The 21,441-nt window shown below is 39.6% G+C and overlaps 1 protein-coding gene across 2 annotated transcripts; it reads right to left on the bottom strand.

Annotated features, from left to right (window-relative positions):
- Positions 1 to 7: 7 nt before the first annotated feature.
- On the bottom strand, positions 8 to 20,598 carry LOC136760353 (ubiquitin-conjugating enzyme E2 E1). Of its 2 annotated transcripts, XM_066715715.1 has the most exons (6): positions 20,446 to 20,598; positions 19,463 to 19,675; positions 18,689 to 18,739; positions 3,265 to 3,397; positions 1,661 to 1,808; positions 8 to 540 (listed from the first exon to the last, which is right to left on the bottom strand). In XM_066715715.1, exons 2-6 carry the CDS (start codon positions 19,642 to 19,644, stop codon positions 443 to 445), a joined length of 612 nt encoding a protein of 203 aa, XP_066571812.1. In that variant the 5' UTR covers positions 19,645 to 19,675; positions 20,446 to 20,598; the 3' UTR covers positions 8 to 442. The 2 variants fall into 2 exon arrangements, with proteins under 2 accessions (XP_066571812.1, XP_066571813.1); XM_066715716.1 differs by lacking the exons at positions 19,463 to 19,675; positions 20,446 to 20,598 and adding an exon at positions 18,821 to 18,983.
- Between the last annotated feature and the right edge of the window lie 843 nt (positions 20,599 to 21,441).

Raw genomic sequence — 21,441 nt, 5'->3', positions numbered from 1 at the left:
ATAAAAATGTGTCAACAAGAGACTTTATTGAAGGATCACATTGAAAACTGAAATTCTGCCAAGGGGAAAAAACATGCTAATTGTACCTTTTACAAGCAGTCAATATGTAAAATGTCTTTTGTAATTAATTATATAGCACAAAAAAGAACAGCTAATATTGGAAAAAGAAACTAACCATTTACTTAAAAGATGCTTATTGCCTTTTCTTTTTTCTATCTGTACCAAGATAACTTACAACAGCAAAAAAGGAAAAAAAAACAAAAAAACAAAAAAAAACAGAACGAAAACAAAACTGAAATAAAAGACTGAATAAAATCTGCATTAGAAATACCCATCACGATCCTCATTACACCCCGCCCCTGCCCCCACCCCCTGCCCAAAACCTATTCATAAGCAGCTCTTTCCATCACAGACAAGTTACACGGGAACAGACATCTCTGAATTATGTGGCATATCTCTTTGTCCACTGTCTGGCTATTCTGTCATGCTCGGCTCTGTTGGTCATGTATTGAGTTGCAATGCTTCCAACGAGTGGATCAGCTGTGAAGAACAAAAACACAGAAACAGCACAGGGCTGGGTTAGGCAAGTCCTGCGCTAGGGTGAATGAAAACAATTTAATGAAACACCATGCTGACACAAGCCTAACTCCCATGCGGCTACATGGAACTGAAATGTGAAGTTTTCCAAGAAAAGTCAGGCTTACACAATCTGCAGTTCCAGGTTGACTAAACACACATGACTTTCAGCTACTTTGTATGTTTTCTACATTTACTGATAACAGACAAAGGCCACCATAAGCTCACTTAATAAATACATACTTGTAATTTGTTCCTCTGTTAATTTTACACCCAACATTTGCAATGTAATTGTAGACAAACGAAAATGTGGCAAGTTATACAAACGTCTTAACCACTATTTTTTATTTATGGCTAAGACGCTTTTGAAATGTCTTAAATGCGTCACTGCAAACTTACTGAGTTTTGGTCAGATTTTACTCATTTTCATTGAGGTAATGTCATTAACAATACTCATGTACAACTGGATGGGTAAAAAAAAGAAAAGAAAAAAAGAACCTAAAATCCAAAGAGGAACTCAATTTGACAGTAGCCCTTCACTGTAATTATATGCCAATAAGGGGAAAAGTTGGTCAACAAAGAAAACAAATAAATCATTAAAATACATGTCGATAGGCCTGGAACACAACTTGTTTACTCCCCAAGGGTCAGGCTTCCCCATTCTCTCTCCGCTTCTGAAAAGAACCTACAGCAGTGGGGAACTTAATCTCCTTTCATCCACATCCAAAATGAGATTCGGCACTCAGAAATCTGGGAGGGTGCCAGCCAGTGAACACAAGAATGCTGCACCTACTCTGGGACGGGCAGACGGGCCCTCTGCTGAGGCAGCCAGCTGCGTCCTGAGCACAAACACGCGAACCTGGTCTAAATCTGCTCTGTGCAAACACACACTATCACTCTTTATTAGTGGCCATGAGGGAAATACAAATAGCAAACGGAATAAACAAATCAAAGAACAAAGCCTGTCTTTCTTGATCTGAGATTAATGAAACCTTGACACGTAGAATTAAACGGCTAATTTGAACAGTTTTTTATTTTATTAAACCACCAAGCTTGATTGGTGTTTTTAGGACCTTGTCCTTACCAGGATTACAGTCTGTGAGGAGGGAGCAGATGGACAGCAGGACCTTGGAGATGGTTAGCGCTGGGCTCCAGTTGTCCTTTAGGATATCTAGGCAGATCACCCCCTGGCTGTTGATGTTACAGTGGTAGATTCTCGTCCGGAAGGTCACCTAATAGAACCCACAGGACAGTTAAAGACGGGCCTTTACAAGACGAAGCTAGAAACCAACACAAAAACAATGTGATTTAATGATGTCCCCAAATATGGAGGGATACACTTTACACTGTGTTTAATTATGGATTTTAAAACATGATTTATTGTTACATTGTGCCAGGGCTGCATTGGGAAATGGACAGACTGCTGCACCTGGCTCAGAACTATATTTGTATTGCACTAGAAATACATCAGTTTTGCTCTGTGTTTTGGGAACTGCAATGTCACTAGACCAGTTCACTGGTCTGTTCTTGGTTCATGCTCATTCTGCCAGCTCTAGAACACTTTGCTCAAAGATGCAATCAGCTATCTTGATGCTAGGACTGGGATCCACACTGTGTTACTCTAAGCATTTCACTTGCTCTATGCTGATGGTGGTGCCTGGAGGTGCATCCCCGAGGTTCAATATGCAGCTCACAAGGGACCCATTTTTAAAAATCTGAAAAGTCATTCTCTGACTATTTGCCTGAAAGAAAAAAGTAAGTTGTGCACCAATCTGTACCTAGTATGCCACACATATACAACCACAATCCATAACCACAACCACAGACATGTGACTATACAGAGGAAAGCCAGTGTTATGTTGGAGGTAAATCATTACCTTGTTCCCCAATAGAGCAATCTTTCCAACACACCAGTGGAATCAGAACATTATTTGGCAGAATGACAGACACTGACTAGTGCTAGCAAGTAAAACTGCAGAGTAAACTGCAAGGTGTTCAAAGTGCTGGTGGTCTCCTCTGTACTGCAGACATCCTACAGGTGTCACATTCCAGTGTTGGAAAAAAATAATTTCCACCATCTGCAGGAGATCCCATTCAGTGTTAGACCCTAATTACCTACTGGAACAGCGCCACTTCACAACTACCGAGGCTGTGCTCATTATATCACATCTCTTATGAATGGCCAACATCAAAAAGCAAAGCAGAGCAGGACTTGCCACCATTGGCAGCATCTTGTATAAAACCTAATCTACTATGGGGATTGTTGAAAACCCACAGGGACTCGATTCTTGTATACCATTAAATATGGCCAAATACATTCAAACATTTAACTGCCATCAAAATAACATTCAGCTTTTTAAAGCACCTGAAAATCACTTTTTTTCAGTTGAATGATGACATTTACACATGCTTTATGCAGGAAACAATTTGCTCTTCCCAAGGGCAGCAACCATAAATTCTAAACTCAAAAGGCATAAAACTGATTTTAATAACTGGCAAGTGCAACACAGCCCTCTTGTGGTTATACAGCAGTACTACAGACACTGTAGAAGGGGAAGTGTTGACAATGTTACATCTAATCAAATATCAGTAGAGCACATCTATCGAAAATACGCCAATTATCAATTTCAACAGTTAGAGTAATTACAATGTTTAAAATCCGAGACAACCTTACAGGTTATGCCTTACCTTGGGGGGTTTGAAAGGGTAGTCGGGTGTGAACGCGATGTCCAGGAAGAAGACGCCTCCCTCGTACACTGAGCCGGGTGGACCCAGGATCGTCGACCTCCACTCATAGATGTTGTCTCCTTTAGGGCCAGCACTGCAAGAAACACAACAGACACATTGCGTAAATAAGACGCATTAAAAATAAGTATAAATCTTTCTGTGTGTAAATCTTTTCAAATAAAATAATGACAATGTGTGGGTAAACACCCCAAATCTCTCCCCTTTCCCTCCAAGGACTGGGAGGTGAGGAGTACAAGGACTTTCCAATCTTCACTTCTGTTACACTGCCTGGAGGGGGGGCAGCCATTAGGCCTAGGCCCTCAGCTGTGGACCCCGAGAGATATAATTTATCTCTACTCCGTGCCCAATGATTACTTGACTTTAATAACACAAGCTTATGTTGCTTTCAAGGTGTAAAATGCTCAGTGGCAACTCTGCATAGTGGCGCTATACCAAATAAAGACTGAATGATTGATTAACATCACAAGATCAACATGAAATATGCATTTTCTCAGAGAAAAGATTTTACAGCTCATCAGTTGTGTAATATGCATCCCAAATAACAGTCTTTTATGTATTAATTACAATTGTCAAAGTCATGTCTGAACTGTTTAGGGTAATGTGTCAGACTTAATTGAGGCAAATATAAAATGGATTTAATTTTGTCCTTTTTAAATAAATTGTATAATTCATTATGATTAACTACTATGCAAAATAAGTCATTGGGTAACAGGCACAAATTGTTAGAAATTATTATCAAAATTCTCTTAATAATCAACTTTAAACAAATCTAATTCTTATATACTCGAGCTAAAAATAGTTATTGAATTATACAATGCTTTAGACTATTTAAATATGCACAGCACAGTAGGTTAGCGCTTAACACCGTATGATAGCGATAAATTGCTTTGGTTGTCTGCCAGCAAACCAGGAGAAGAGACTTTTTCATAATTTAATGGATTTTGGGAATACTAGCAGCTGCACTTGTTACACTACCTGCATATGCAAATATTATTAAGAGTTCGGAGAAACCCCACTAGTTACCGCGAAAGTTACAAGATGTCAGAAGTGATGGAAATCAGATTCTCTGTTGGCAAGAGCAGAGCAAGAGATCCCTAGAGGGAATATGAATCATGGGGGAGTTCTCTATGCTACACGACTGTTCATTTTGTGCTCCAAATTCCTGTCAAACATCCATAACATGGCAACAGTCTTCCTTGTATGCCATAAAAACAGGCCAAAAGGACATTCATTGCAAACTAATAACCTTGAAAAAGACAGGGCTCCCAGTTTGAAACTTCTTGCAAAGAGGCACTGGAGGGTTAACCCAGTAAATGATCAAACTCACGTTGACACCTTATGACATGTTTTACAATTAAAAATGTGCTACTCCATTATTCATTCTAGTAAATTCAGGTTTTGACCTCGCATAATTTCAAACTGCATACTGGCAAGTCGAATAAATGTTCAAAACATCCAAGACAGTAGTCGTTATTATAGATTGGAATGTTTCTTTAAAAAAGAGACAAACAAATTTAATTGGGCCCAAGAGACAGCATTTACAGTCAGTTTTATTCCACAGATCTCATAATTGAGGGTCATTAACACCTAACCAGAAACCCATCTTAAGAATTACACCTAGGTCTGGAAATCCTGGTGTTCACTTGAAAGAAGGCTGACGACAGAGTGAACAGAAGAGTAATGCACGTGAAAGAAGATGAGAAAAGAGAAAAGGCCAGGCTGATTACAGTGACAGCCAAGATGCAGCCTTACAAACACAGGAAGAACAAAACCAGGGGAAGCACAGGGCTGCAGACCAGACCTACAGAAGAGCTGATAAGAGTCCTTGGCAGGAAAGAGCTGGATAGAGAGTCTCACCAGCAAGAAACTCAAAATAGCCCGTGCTGAAACACATAAATCACACCAAGAACATCCATCTGAGCTCTAAAGGCAAAAATTAAGTTGAATATCTGGTTTGTGGTCCAAAATAAATAGCCTACATACATATTTTTTAAATACAACAAACTAGATTAAAGGTCAGATACAGCAACACATGCTCTGTCCCACTACACTGTTGGCAGACCACTGCACGGCCCTGAACTTGTCAAAGTGCATGCAGAATATTATCAAAGGACTACAAAGATTAACAGAAGGAGCCCCAAGACTGCCCTGTGGCTTGATCAATGTCTTGCAACAAAGAGCAACACCATGAGGGCTGTGTACAATTGAAAGAGAGACGGACACCGATTAGACAGATGATCAAGTTTTCATAGCAGAGCTTAGAGTGCATGACACACGATGATTCAGTACAGCAGCCGAACCCGTTGTGATCAACTGTAATTATTCTGCCAAACATTATGGCTGCAAACCCACATATTACACCACCTCTGCCATCACTACTGGATCTTGGCTAACAGCATTACACACAGAATTTAAAAGCTCTACTGCGCAGTTACATGGTTCACCACAAAGGCCACATGCTGTAGCTGCTTTTCTGTTCCCAGACACAGGCACGCAGTAAAATGTTTTTAGAGGCATAGGCTAGCCTATAAAAGCCACATAAAAGGACTTTGCAGAGCCAAACACAAATAGTTTCTTTTAAATAAAGAAAATATAAAGAAAATGACTGGGGGTACATTTTGAAATGAAAGCTGAACTTGTGCCAAGGCCTTATACCACTGTCACAAAGGGGTTTATTTTCTGCTGCTTCTATTTTCCGGAGAGAAAAGGTTATCAAAGAGTTCAATAACTTCCCACAAATGGAAATCGAATACTAAGGAAAATTATACAGAATGTATTTAAAACACACATGCGAGTCTTTCAATCTGCAAGAGAAACTTCACCTTAAGTACGATCACCTGAAGATCCAACAGTTGACACACTAGCAGTGGCATTCTTAAAAAGCACAACTTTAATTCCATCAAGGTTAAGCACCACCTACAATTTTTACTGATGCCTGCAAAATACAGCAGGATTACCGCAGATTTAAGCTTGAAGCTACCCTAGGGCAACCCTGTTCCTTGTAAACTTTGAAGATCTGAAATAAATTTAATTAAACTGATACAAAACAGGCAGAAAGGCACCAGCAGCTCTAAACAATATTAAAAAGAAAAAAACCTGTACAGTAGTAACTCACCGAGTCCTGCTGGGCAGCTTCAGTCCGATAGTCCCTTACTATCTCTCCAAAGACCTTTTATTTCAGCAGTGCATTTAACCTCTCAGTAACTAATGTAGGGTATGGCCTACCTAGCTTATTTTACACCAATTGAGTAATACTTAGACCTACCATTTAATACTGCAACATTTCCTGCAAATAAGCAAAAGGTTTTATTTCCAGTGATTATGTAAATCTTGGAGAAAAAAAACCCTGTATATTTGTTTGTTTAGTTTTCATAGCACAGGCAACAGACAATTACAAACATCTATGTAATTCAAGCTGCACTTTAATCCAGACAAGGTACTGTTATTTCAAAGGATGTGATGAATCTTCGTTTGAGTATACAGGTATTCCCGGGTTACGGACAACTGGACTTAAGGTAATCCGACTTTAACGAAGAGGTTCCAGTAAATAAAATGTTTTGAACACATTTATTATTTTTCTTTACAAAATGTACAGTGAAATATTAAAATAGGATATGACGGGACACTTCGCAAACCTGTACTGTACATATGAACATTGTGTATGAGAGCCTTTCTACTTACAGAAAATTCAATAATTTGTGGAACGTCTAATGAAAATAAAACCCTCTCTTTTTTGAGCAGTATTTTTTAAATGAACATTTTGTAATGTCAAATTACAAACTATTTATCACAGAAGTCGAAGCCATCTCTCCACCTCTATGTGCATCTAATTGGACTTAGTCCATCGCTGTGTTAGGCTATGAATATTACCTCCTATAGCCTATCACTTGATTTTCACATTCAAATTCAGAGGGCAGAATAAAAACAACTCTGTAAAGCAAACCTACTGATATTTGTTTGTTGCCTGATCTTCCTGAAGCTGGATTCCCACTGTCACTCAATATGCTTGAGGAACTGATGGATTGAGAACCGGTGAGAAATACAAAGCCGTCTGGGGTCAGCCGAAGAGAGACCCACCACAGCAGCATAGCGCCTGCACACGACTGACACACCACACACCTTGTCATCTCGGACACCATCACAGGATTTATCAACTACAGCTGAGAAGTCTACATAATTTTAAACGTGGTACAAATAGCTCTGCCAAAAACTGTTATGCAGCCTTCCTGGGATATTGCCTTGCATTATAAAAAAAATAAATCAATAAAAAAATAATAATAAAAAGAAAATTCTGCTCTCAAGCTACCCCCATTCACACATTGACAATTAATAATAGGAAGCACATTATTCTGTGAAGCATATGGTCTCATTAGAGCCCAGCTCCTATTGCAGTAGGAACTGCCAAGACTTATAGCATGTAAAATGACACTTGTCTTGGCAGTGACCTTTGTAGAAACCACTTTTGGAGGATCAAAAGACATTTTCCACAGATTTGTAGTTCTTTGGTATCATGTCTGGGGTTTCCTTTAACTTTTTATTTTTTTTAAGAATAACAATGGTATTTAGGAAGCCAGGGTCTAATTGGCTATGTGAACAAAATCATTCTGCATTAGGAGACCTCCTGATGGGATAAAAAAAAAGTGAAAGCTTATATAATATATATAAAAGCTTTAACAAATAAAAAATAAAGATCTCTCTCAATACTTTAAGACTTTCTAGAGAATATAAGGAGCTTCCAATAGTTTACTCACTGGTATGTATTATATAACTACAGAAGTAGATAAAAAGACTGCAGATTAAGTTGCTTATGCTCAGTACCCAAGACCTCTTCTTCTAGACTGAATGTCGTGATCAACAGAACATTTCTGAATCATTTAGTTTTGCAATGTAAGAAACATGCTAGCTAGGGCTGGGCGATCTGACTTTAAAATAATATCGATATTTTTAGAAGTTTGAGCGATATACGATATATATCTCGATATTTCTTGTTTTTTATCCAATCAAGCCACAAAATAAGACCAAAGACAAGTATTTCTTAATCCTTCAATAAGCAAAACTAACAAATACTACATGCAGGCTGTCATGGTAAATATATGCAGAATGCAACACATTACAGGGCAAGTGTTGTGTGTTGTTATGGGATATATATATATATATATATATATATATATATATATATATATATATACACATATACACACATATATACACACACACATAAGTTTAAATATAGCTGGCGTTACAATAGTTTTAATACATCTGAAATGTGGGGTGCCTTATCCCAGGGATTTTATATAGAACAATTATCCGGTCAAGGAAGGAAGGACAGCAGCTCCCGTCTAAAAACATTGTGTGTCGGGTCTCTCTCTCATGTCCGTCTGTGTTTCTGATGCTCATTTCTACCTGCATCCAGCACGTATGGAACAACCGGGAAGAACGCAAAGCGTCCTAATGACGTAAAATACTGCCGTAAAGTTTGCAATTTGCGACACCACGATATAAACGATATAGCATAATATAAAACTATATATATCGTCATATCGCACAGCCCTAATGCTAGCCTACATAAATCCATATCTCAGTAGTATTTCATCAGCCACTCCACACTTCTTAAGAACAACCTTTTATTCCCACTCTCCTTTGTGGACATTTATCAAAGGGAAAGCAGGATGTGACAGCTGTTTAACAAGCTTTATTGACCTGGACTGAACACCCTGCCACTTACTTTGCAAAAGTGAAAAGTGTTTTACACCCCAGTGCTCATTCTCAACATTGAAGTACCATTACGGCATCTCTATAAGGCTTCCCAGAGAGCAGATTAGCGTTCATACATAAGGATATGCAACCATTTCTGAAGTCACCCATCATGGCACTGAAAAGGAAGGGGATTCCAAATATGTCAGCCAGTGATAGCATGAGGCCAAGATAAGGTTTGACTTTGTTGGTTCAAATCCGGGCTACAATGCATCAGGCTTCCAGATCCACAAGGAGCTGTAGAGAACTGGCTGGACACTGCAGGGGTTGGGTGGCACGGAGTCTGCGGAGGAGCCCTCTAGCAGACCAGGGTTACTGGTTGGGTGCCTAGGAGTCTGGCACTTTACAGCCAGGGCCCCACACTGTAGCCTTGCGGTTTGCATTTTGGGAATGCAATGTTAAATAAGCAGATGGTTTGATAACGTACGCCTTAAGAGTAAGGTATCTCAAGATTAACTCTCTTCAGTGGAAAAGAACAAACTGAATGATTCTACATTAGATTGGATCTCAGTATAAGACTGTCCTGGAGTCAAGGGATTTATTTTTTTATTTTATTTTTTTAAAGGGATTATTATTATTTTTATTTTTTTTCTTAACTCATGGAGAAGTGCACTTTATGCTGGGAATTTCAAAACAACCAGGGAGAAATGAACAGGAGCTCCAGGAACAATGCCGCAACAGCTCAACATGTAAATCAGGCAATAAAATACACATCAGTGACCTCTAAAAGGTTTTTACTAGATGTGACAATAAATATTTCCCTTTATTTACTGGTGGATTGTGTGGCCTGCCATTTGTACATGGCTTTGACACTTCATCCTCTGTGCGGTCACATACAACTGTTGATAGCCTGGGTACTGCTGAGGGGAAGATGGGATCTGCTCATCTGTCATCACTTCATTTAAACGAGTCATGTTTACTATAGGTTAATCTTTAAAGCTGTAAACTTGCATGGATAAATGCATGATCCTGGACTGATATTTTGGTACATGTCGGTGAGACAAATATATGGGCAAGTATGTTTCCAGCATGCATATGCCACAAGCCAAAAGGAAACCTTACAAACGTGTCATTATCACCTATGTAACAGCAACAAATCTCACATTTATTCGTTGTTTTATGGTTATTGTAATGCTTTATTTATAATCTTAACCATTGTGTATTTTAGCAAAGAATTTCATGCACATCTATCTGCAAACTGAACTACATAATGCTTCTAATGCTGACTGATAGCCTAAAATAACCTATCAAAGTAAATTACAACAGGATGCCAACTAACGATCAGAAACCCAAGCAGAAGGGAAACTGTCCCTGAAAACACCAGTTTGTTTTCATGTTTTGGGTTGCTTCTTCCAAGCGGTGAGCGTGGTTACTGGAGTAATGACTAAACGGTTCCATGTAGCCAAGCAACAATAAGCAAAAAAAAATGCTGATATGAACTTAAGCCTGTGATGCAGATGATGTTCACATGAATAAAACACAGCATGTGTTGAAACTTTCTGCAAACACACTAGTAAGCAGAAGCAATGTTTGAGTGGATAATCCAAACACTCAATTTGTAGGCTGCAGGTACTTTTACATAATTTGCTCATGTGTGCTGCAGAAGAGAGCGCTTTGAAAACAATGTAATGCAGATCGAACACAAGGGAAGAGTATCACGTTACAGTCTAGAAATTAGCTGTGGCAGTGAATTGGCTTTGCTTCTGCGGTCCCCACCCCACCCACACTTCTGAACAAACCACTTTCCTTCTACAGCCCTTTGAAAATATGATGTCTACTTTAATAGTTACAGATTTCACTCAGAAGTTGCATTTTAATCCTTTCCAAGACAAAAACTGACCTAGGAAGTCAACATTTCTGTGTCCATTTAACAATGAACAAAAACAGGACATTATTTCAACTGCAAAGACAGAGGGCTTCATTTGTACAGCTTTTAGCAATTTGATGTAGGGAACAGGCTACATCATATACATATACTTATTATCAATACTAAAAAAAAAATGTTATAGAGACATCCCAAGGAAGTGCTCTCGGAAATTATAATCGTGATTTGAGAAAGCTCAGTCTTAATCAAGAGGAGGATAAATAGGAGGATGAGAGGACCAGCTTCAATGTAAACAGTAAATTAGGATTCAGGGGAGGAATGATGACATGAAGAATTTGAAATACACAGCCAATGTAACAATTTCTCAAAAATCACATACATTCTGGAATGAAAAGAACAACACTGGCTCATGTAAGCTATACACACTAAGCCTCAGGGAACAATAGATGGACATTATTCTTATTATTGAGCTGCATGTATTTTAAAGTAGTTCTCCCAAAAAGAGAGACACTGCAAAACAAAGCATGTGCACTGCAAATGTTTCCTAAGCAGCAGCAGCAGGTTCTAAGGCAGCCCTTTATACAAGGCACAGCTGTATGCTGTAAAAGGGGGTTGGCAGGGCCCACTGGTGTTAGTATTTAATTAAAATCCTCAGTGAAGGGCTCACTTAAAATTCATCCTTGGGAAATAAAAATACCAAAATAGACTTGTTTGGGAATTTATCCTTATCAAGTTTGATCTTCTGTATTCATTAACACCCTTTGACCAAGGAAAATTAGAGTCATTATACAAATTATCATAAAAGATCATAAAAGATCATATGCAATCCTTCTGCAAGGCTCCGATTCTGTAGACTAGGGATCCGTCACTCTGGTCGTGGAGAGCACGTCTCACGGGTCGCTTTAAATAGTCAATCAGCAGAGCCTTGGAAAATGTTAAACAACTTATAGTAATGAAGCAAATTGTTGTCCAATTAAGCCCGTCAGAGCTGAGCTAGAATGAAAACCAAATGCCCCTCCCTCTCTCCAGGACCAATGTAAACGCTTTCTATAAAGAAACTCTGAAATCAGGATTTTCTGCCTCCAAAGGACAGGGAAATCAAGGTGAGGTGAATACAACTTGAGAATGAAAGTTAAAATGTACGTAAATTGCGCTTGCTTTTTTTAGACCTCAAATATTGTAGTCTTCAAATGGGAAGGGTGGCACCAGTTCTGTTATCAAAATAATCAGCCAGACTGCACTACAAAAAAAATGTTTATGCCGATTAGCACTCACAAGAAATAGGTTTTCTAATGAATCAGTTACCTCTTTTCCGATTGAGTCAAACTACATCACATTCAAGTTAGTATCTTCACATGGTACAGCTCTGGTTGCAATGTCAGGCACTGTATCATAGACTACTGCAGTATCATTAAGTTGGCAAGTGATTGGCATCAAGGTCTAGTTAAGCCGTGAGAGAAGAAAATAAAAATAATAATAAACTTTTAAAAAAAGAAAGCAAAACAAAAAAAGCAAACATTAACCAGCTGTGTGTGGGGTGTTGTCAAATGTAGCCAGACACACAGGGTGATTTGTTCCATCTGTTCATGGGGTATGGATTCAAAACAAGAGTTGAACTGAGAGTGGTTTGAATTCAGGGACTTTCCCTGTTTCAATTTCAGCAAAGCCTTCTGTAGCCACACTTAGCTCAGGTCAGCTTAGGAGCTCACAATGAACAAAGTGGGCTTCAATGGTAGGCACTGCAAGCACAAATGGAGCACCTTTTGCACACTTCAGATTCAACATCTATTGGTTGTATACTGTTACAGCATGACTACAGTCTTTTTTTTAAACTATTTAAATTACTAATACCACAGAACTGATGTAAATCTATAAAATGAAAATGCTCCACAAACAATCGTATTTACTAATCCTGAATGAAAGATGCTAGTTTCCTTGACAGAGAACAACCTAAATAAAACATGAACATTTATACCACTACCGTTTATAACCACACTCACCCCTATTTCCAACATTATTAAAATGACTTGCCATCCTATCATTTGCTCATTTATTAAACAGCCGCACAGAACAAGTGAAAATCGGTGCTAGTTGCTTTTGATACACTGCCAGTATGTTGCTTAGCAGCTAGTGTAAAAATCCTGACAATTCACAGCTATGCAACTATCCTTTTGCTGGCTTTATAATTAATCCATACAAATAATGCATCTAATTTAAGCTAGACTGTAGTCTATCATTAATTGTTTTAACTACCACTTAATTATGTAATATATGTAAGCTTTATATATTTAGTCTTAATTTTTTTCTAATTAAAGCAAGTACTTGCATTAACTGGAAGATGGAAACTTGTAGAACACCACAATTACAGATGAGATTTATTCATATTAGAAATTAATGTTTCTGGCAGGGCTGATGGTCTACAATGTTCTATAATGCCACTGTTGCGTTACTGTGGCAAATGGTAAAGTAGTAAACCACAAAGATGAGAAGACAACACTGGGCCTGTTTAGATTTACACATCACAGCTGAGAAGACTAAAAACAATATACTCAGATTTCAAATTAGACATACATCTTAGTGGTTCTACTCATTTTGTGAAGATTACCAATTTGCTCAGCTAATACGCGTCTACTGATTTTTTCAACTGTTGTAACAAACCCAACTAAATCAGTTTCATGTTAAGTATGGAGAAATAGCCATGCTGAAGTTCGCTTGCCTTCAGTGGAATCTCTGCTATAGTTACCGTGACATCATCTCTTCTAATGCACTGCACACCTTCCAAAGAATGTCTGAGCGCTCAAGCGCCCCAAGGACAGCAGAGACAAGACTCTCTCTACTGGCAGATCCATGTGGGATTGGCCCAGGAGTACCATGCACTCCTCAAGGGTATGTACAGGCCTGCCAATAGAGCAGTTTATGGGAATACTTGTAAAGTTTCAGCCTGAGTTCATCTACTAAATGCCAAATGTTTCAACAAAAATTATAAAAAAAAACAACTGAAGACTAAAGCCATAGTCCTACTAATTTGAAGTTACAAAATACGAAAATGCCATTTATTTATACATCTATTTAATGTAGGCCTATATATTCCACATTTCCAGCATATGGACATTTCTACTGCCAATAACTGCCAATAACTGCAATTATTTAAAAAATTGTTATATTATTCTGTATTAAACTAGCCACATGAGTCCACAATTATAAAATAACTATTCCTTAGACACACTGTGCATGTTCTGATTTTGAGCAAATTTTAATGCAATGAAATCCCCTTCTCTTGAGATCTCCTTTGTTTTAACTTTGGGCTGGCAGCGGGAGACAATAAAAAATGGATAATGAGAAGATCAATATTCAGCAGTTGTTGAACAGACAATTTCCTTACATGGAAATTCATCAATTACGTTTTCACTCACCAGTTGGTGAAAAGTGGCCATAATATCCAAACAAAACCACAAACGCATATGTTATTCACACATACTCGAAACAAGGTTGAAACCCAAGTTAATATCTTTGCATGTCACAATTACTTAAACTAATATAGTAAGCATTGTGGATCCATGGCCAAGGAAGGAAATTGGAGTGTTTAATTTCAAGGATCACTATTGCACGGTAAGTGTGCACAGATTGGATTTCCTCGTAACCGCTGCATCGACAAAGCACCATTAAGAGAGTAAATCTAGGAAGAGTCAAAGGAGGACATGAAACCTTACTTCTCTGCCAACCAGATTATCAGCCTGAACTGGTATTAATGGCCACAAACCATTCCGACTCCTGGTGACAGGCATCCTATGAAACGCAAACTTATTTAATGAGGTTCACATTTAAATTGTGAAAAGAGATGCTGAGATGTGGGAAGTAATCTGATGAAACCTAAAACTGTAATTTGCTGCCCAAATTGATCACTTTGAACACCTCTTTTAGAATACAATTTTAGTTTTATATTGCACCCTTCAAAGCCAAAGCATTACACCAGAGCCCCTGGCTGTGCTGTACTTCAGTTTCAAAAGAATATTATGAAACACTTTCAGTTCAGTTTAAAGCAATCTAACATTGCAGCACTCCTGATAACCATGAATGAGGTCAATAAACTACAATTTAATTTATTCACTATTGTGTAAGGTAAACTAAGATGCTGTCTAAGGCCTACTCAACAGGGGCATATCATGCTAGATGCTGATTAGAGATAATGAACAGAACATCCATTTCATCTGTGATTTTAAACTTCTGTACCCATTCACAGATGTCAGTGTATACGAATCGCTACATTTTAGATCTTCATAGAGATTTATAAATCGTACCATTAAGGAATTTTGTGGCGTTGCTGGAGGGGTTAAAGAGATCTTGACCGTTAACCTTCAGGTTTCTGCACATTCATTATGTGCGATTCTGTAAATTTACAACTTTAAAATGGATTAAAATATATATAACATTTTCAAGTCAAATATGTAAGCACTTAGTGTTTGACTTATGTGTTCATGATTTAAATATCATGATAAAGTAGGAAAGAGAAAAAAAGCTGTGCATCAGTTTTCAGTACATTTCGTTCTGTTAATCCTTATCAATTAAGCTTTCAAAACTAAATAGCTGTAATTTCTCTGTGGAGAGTCCTTTCAGGGAATCTCAGGAATCTTGCATAGCTCAAATTCCTCAGAGGCATTATCCATTGCAAGGCTTATAGCCCTTGAAGGCAGTCCTTTATCATTGTTAATGTACTTCAAGTGTTTCATCACATGCCTGCTGTCAGAGTGTGAAAATACACTGAAGCAGTATCTCTGAAGTTAACGGCTGCCTGTTTTACAGCACTAGATATAAACAAAACAAAGACAGCAGTGCAGCACGGGCCATCGGCAGGGCTAGCTCGACACGAGCAGGAGGGCCCCTCTTAACTGGTTGTGGGGGAAGGGGCATTAACTGAGAGCTGTGGTTAGAATCCTGACATCTTAGTAAAACTATAACCATAACAAAAGTCTGACCTTCCTAGGAAGCAACATTTACATCAGTTCCAGTTCTCATCTTCAAATGACCCTGCTTTTATCACACAAATAGCAAAAAAAAAAAAAAAAAGTCTGCACTTTTCATAACAAAAGCACTTAAAGCTTTTGTCACCACACACCACATATGCAAAACGGCATATTACACGATGAACCCAAGGACGGCAAACAAGAGCACTGGATGTTTGCGATGATGTAAACCACACTCGGTCTCAAAATGAATCATTTCGGTGGGAAAGAAGAAAGTGACAGATTGTCTTCTGCAAAACAATATACTTGCAAATATGGACACTAGAGTCAACATAAATAACCACAAAGAAGCAGAAAACTCACTGTAGTCCTTATTAATGGAGTACAACAGAAATGGACTCTTAGAGGATTTCTGTGCAGCAAGCAAAGTTTAAGGCCACAAATTAGAGAAAGTGTGAAAATATCTTATTAGATCAACCCCCCACCCCCCTCTTATTACTGGAGGTGAGTATTTAACTGAAAGCAGAGAAGTACTTTAAAAGGTATTAGTGTGATTTTAATAAAATGTGCCATTTAAAATGCAGGCCACGTAAACCGCATAATATCAAGGATCAAGTGTGAATCAAAATGATTATTAAAACCACAGAATCAAGTTTTCTGTAATAAGATCTTCAAGATGGAATTTAAGGGTGATTTGTTTCTATTTGTCTACCCTATCATGCTATGGTGAGCTAATGAATCACACACAATCCCCCACATAACATGTCTAAGACACACAAAACGTACATTAAACTATTTTACAAGAGTGTATTAGATTGCATCACCATACTTCATGTGCTGGTGATATACTGTAATTGGATCCTTTTCATTTCTTAGACAACAATATTACAATTTGTTATCCGATATTTCCTTATATATGCTTAGTGCAGTTTTTTCTAATTAACTCGGGGGGGGGGTTATTGTGTAAAGTAATTGCTGCATTTCGTTGCTTCACAAAGTGATGCACAGTAAAAAACAATCCCACATCAGCCACATTCATTCTAAACACTTGGTTCAACAGAGCTATCAGACAGCACTATTAAGGTATAATTTCAGTGGGTAGCTTGACATGCGAGAACACGATACATTTAAACCAGATCCGATATAATGACCAGAGCACACATGCTCTGTACCAGTAGTACACTGAAGCCCTATTAGCCACTGAAGGATTAATGAAGCTCTGACTTTCTACCATTCTGGATAGCATTGTTAAAACAGTGCAGGACCAACAGCTGGTTCAATGGAGTTGCATTAAATATTTAAAGGACACTAATGAGTACATCACAGCGTCTCTAGCATTCAGAGTTCATTAAACACTTGTCCAGACAAACCACAGACTGCAATATTCTATCTTCAGTGTAGACTTTTTTTTCCAGCAATCAAAGATAATCATGGACTACAGAAATGAAAGGTTAATATTTTACGGTCATCCCAAAAAATAAAAATAAAAAATACAAGTTTGCACATTCATATTAATTGGCTAGAAAATCCATAACTGTGCTCTGCACAAGATGTGTGTCAGACAGTGAGACAATCATGTCAATAGCTGGTTAATAGCTGCATTCCAATGGAGGGAAGAGTCGACTCTGCTACTTCAGGTGCAGCAGCCCAGCGAAAACTGGTTTTGGGAATTAGTGGATGTAGCAGAAAAGATTTTCCTTGCCCTGATGATGGCTGCAGATCCCTTCAAAAGATTTGTTTCCTGCTTTTCTGTCTGGACAGCAATGTCTGGCACTGACTATGACAGGACAGGAATGAGTTTTGTATATCTATATTCTTTAGTGGAGATTCCCTACAATAAACATTCCAGCACAGAACTGGCTCCACTGCCAGTATTTACATAACCAAAATATTTTCACTACAGCAGGAATTTAATTTGTTTAAATGTTTTGCAACACATTCACGGATACTTTCTTGAAATATATCAGACATTTCCTAAAACTGATCCATCAGCTAAATAGAATTGTTTTTAATAATAATACATTCAATTAAATATAAATGAATGGACACAATTATTTAATAGTTTATGATAATGCATAAACTCTGCCTTCTAAAGACTGACCCAAGACAGAATAGTTATTTTTAAGTTTATTAGGCTACTTGATGTAGTCAATGCATGCTATTTACAATGTTAAAAGGTTTAAGGAGGTGATCAATGTGTTCACGCCTTGCATATATTTGTATTAAGGCAGTGATATTTAGTAGTAAACTGGTAGTATATACAACTTATATATAGGTTTAGTAATAACCAACATGAAATATCCTAATATATGCAAGATATGTGAATACACTTTACCAGTCTTTACACATAATTTAATATATCTGACTGTTACACAGAAAGAACATACCCCTGCAAAATGATTAATTGTTTCTCTAAATACACATTTCACAAACTTGGGGAACTAGTAAAAATAATTGAAAAGTAATTGCATATACTGACAAAAGAAAGGAAATAAATAGCGTATTTTGTGTACTCTGCATTGCAAAGAGTCAATGGAGTGAAAGCCATTTCCTTCTAACAGAGCCATATTCATATTTCTCCAATACTTCTCCATATTTCATCTGCACTATGCATCAACCGCTAGCCTGGATGAGTTTGTAACTGTTCATATTTAATTACAGTATTTTAAACAAATGTTTGTAAAGTCAAATACTAATCACGCAGCAGGTCGTTGCAGGATATTAGAGTCGGCACAAAAAAAATGATATTCACAGCCCAGCTCTGCGCCTTTAAGAAAGCCCACAGAGAGGAAAAACCCAGCCGCAATACAGTGAATGGCCGTACCTGCAGTTCGGCGGCGGGTCCAGAGTGATGTCCGCCAGCTCCTTCTGGATCCTAAAACACAAGCAATTCACCCGTTTAATGTGCAGCACTGAAGCAGCCTGTGATTTCTCTCATAGAGGCACAGCTGCTGACCTCTGCCTGCGAAACAACATGGCCGCTCCCAGCAGCTCCTATTCACTCATTTCCCAGAGACAAAATAACAACATCCCAGATCGATTTGGCCGATACTGCCACCAGGGGCCCAAAATAGACGCCTCTGAGTAACAGTCCCGGGGGAAAAGGCACCGATCCGGCTCTCCTAATTTTAGCAAGAAACGGCATAAGCTAATATGCAAATGAGCTGGTCCCCCATTGAAACCCAATCGCGGGGCTTGTTGTGAGATCTCTTAAAGGAGACGCACGCCTAGGGAGCGAGCGGACACATGAGGAGAAGTGCCATTTAAACACCCTCAATGGACACGCATCAGCAGGGGAGCCAACCACGTCACATCCCAAATAAATACATTCATAAAGGGACGCCCTTACAAGTAAACGGTCCATTTACACTTAAGGCGAATGCATTTAACAAGTAAACCTCAGACGGGCTCACATGCTATTCATTTGCACCAGTTCATATATAGACCCAATTAATGAATCCCTTCAAACGGGTGACTGAAACCTCACGCTTAAAGCCCCGAAGCTCTCCCCATTCAAGAGTTAACCCCTTCCTGCCCACCCCACCGTACCCAGCAGCCGTGCTGCCCCTGACACCGTTCAACGGGGGCCGTTAATCACCTCTTGGCGCTGGTGGAGAGCAGCTTGGAGGTCTTGCTCATACTGGCTTTGCTTTCCTTCTTCTTGATGGTGATGGTGGTAGTGGTGGTGTTGCTACTGCTCTCTCTCTCTTTTTGATGCTGAGTGGAGGAGGATGAGGAAGATGAAGAACTGGTGCTGGCCCTCGAATCCTCATCCGACATACCGGCCCCCCAAAACAGGAAAAAAATGAACCTGGAATCAAATCAACAGGGAAGAGGGGGATCACATGTAACAGACGGAGGAGACAAAGTAGCCAGCGGCTGTGTATTGCTATTATGTGCCCGATGCCTCCTCTTTAAAGTTGCCGAGGAGTCCCTTTAAATCGGAGGCTGCTGTTGGAAGTAATGGGTACTCGCAGGAGACTAATGATAATAATACGACAAACAAGTGTCCAGAGGAGGAAGACTCAGTTCCTCCACCGCCTCTCTGCCAGTCACCCCCCAGATCCGCACCGGGGTGGAAAAGCACACATCATGTCACCTCTAAAAACAGCCAAACAAAACCACGTGATTGCACGGGCAAGGCAGCGCTCATTTAACAACCGTTTCGCAAATAAAGAGACACATCCGAGCGCCTCGACGTCGCGTCCATCCCGGCAGGGTTTCACTCATCTGCCCCGTCTCAATTCCTCTACACTTGATCCAACTTTGCCTCGAAACGAGCAGCCGCCGCCGACGCAGAAACAACCTTCCTCGACAGAGTTTATCCGACACAAACCCAGCTCCCTCCCTGCCCTTGTTTGCGGGGTATTTATTTATTTGTTACAGCGTCCCCTCTCTCTCTCTCTACGTTGCCACTGATCTGTCTATGCAGCTCCGCTCGTCACCCGGAGCGGTGGCTTCTTTTCTGTTTTCCGACAGCTTCATATCCCCGTTAACCCCCCCCCGCAGACGTCCCCGCACGGCCCTGTCCCGGTGGCCGGTGCTGGCCGGTGCGGGGCGGCTGTGCGGGTCGGACGGTACCTCTCTTTGTGTGTGCGGCCCCGCGCCCGGCTCGTGTCTGTGCTCGCGCCGAGCGGAAGTGCTGCAGCGCCTGGCTCGCGCAGGCAATGGCTTCTGCCGGCCGACACAGCGGCGATGATCCTGTCGAGAGAGGGAGAGAGAGAGGGAGAGAGAGAGGGGGGCGCTGGATATCATCAGATATAGCATTATTCCACTTCAGAAAACAAGTGAGTGTCATGGATTTTTTTTTTTTTTTTTGTAAATAATGTTTTCTTCCACGTGAATTCGTGTAAGCCCACACCCCCCTCCCTTTTCTTGACATCGACATGGAAATGGTACAAGTACGTGTTACTTTCCAGGCATGTGGTTTCGAAGGGATGGGCGAGGGGAATCAACGTTGTAGTTTAATAATTGATCCTAAAGACAAAGCAGCAGATCACTCTCCATGGTGTAATGCAAAATAATGACTTTATCTTGCTCCTCATGTACCCTCAATGTCATGTCATGTCACCTTTCGGGTAGTGTTGCTCTGTTTGGCTCATGTCTGTGTTATTGTTTGTCAACAAAGTTTAAACTCAGTTTTCAAAGCTAGGAAAGAACAACTAATAGACAGGTAACAACCCAAAAGGGGTCATTTGAACTATATTCAGGAAGAAAACTAAATTATCAAAGCCGCAAAGGGAACTGAGGTTATTTCAGTTTTCTCCTCCAAATGGAGGATCCAGTTGTCCATCCATCTATTCATTTTCAAAGCCACTTATCCTGGTGAGGGTCATGGGGAAGCCAGAGCCAATCCCAGCTGGCATAGGGCACAAGGACAGGACACCAGGTCATCACTGGGCAACTTAGCATGGCCAGTCAACCTAACCTGCATGTCTTTAGATGGTTGGAAGAAACCAGAGTACCTGGAGGAAACCCATGCAGACACAGGGAGAACATGCAAACTCCACACAGACAGGCCCCCCACACCAACCCTGGAACCCAGGACCCCTGGAGCTGTGAGGCAGCAGCACTAGC

This window comes from Amia ocellicauda, chromosome 10 (assembly GCF_036373705.1).
Source record: "Amia ocellicauda isolate fAmiCal2 chromosome 10, fAmiCal2.hap1, whole genome shotgun sequence".
Classification (NCBI taxonomy): domain Eukaryota; kingdom Metazoa; phylum Chordata; class Actinopteri; order Amiiformes; family Amiidae; genus Amia; species Amia ocellicauda.
The sequence above is the reverse complement of the archived record's forward strand: the minus strand, read 5'-3'. Positions and strand labels throughout refer to the sequence as shown.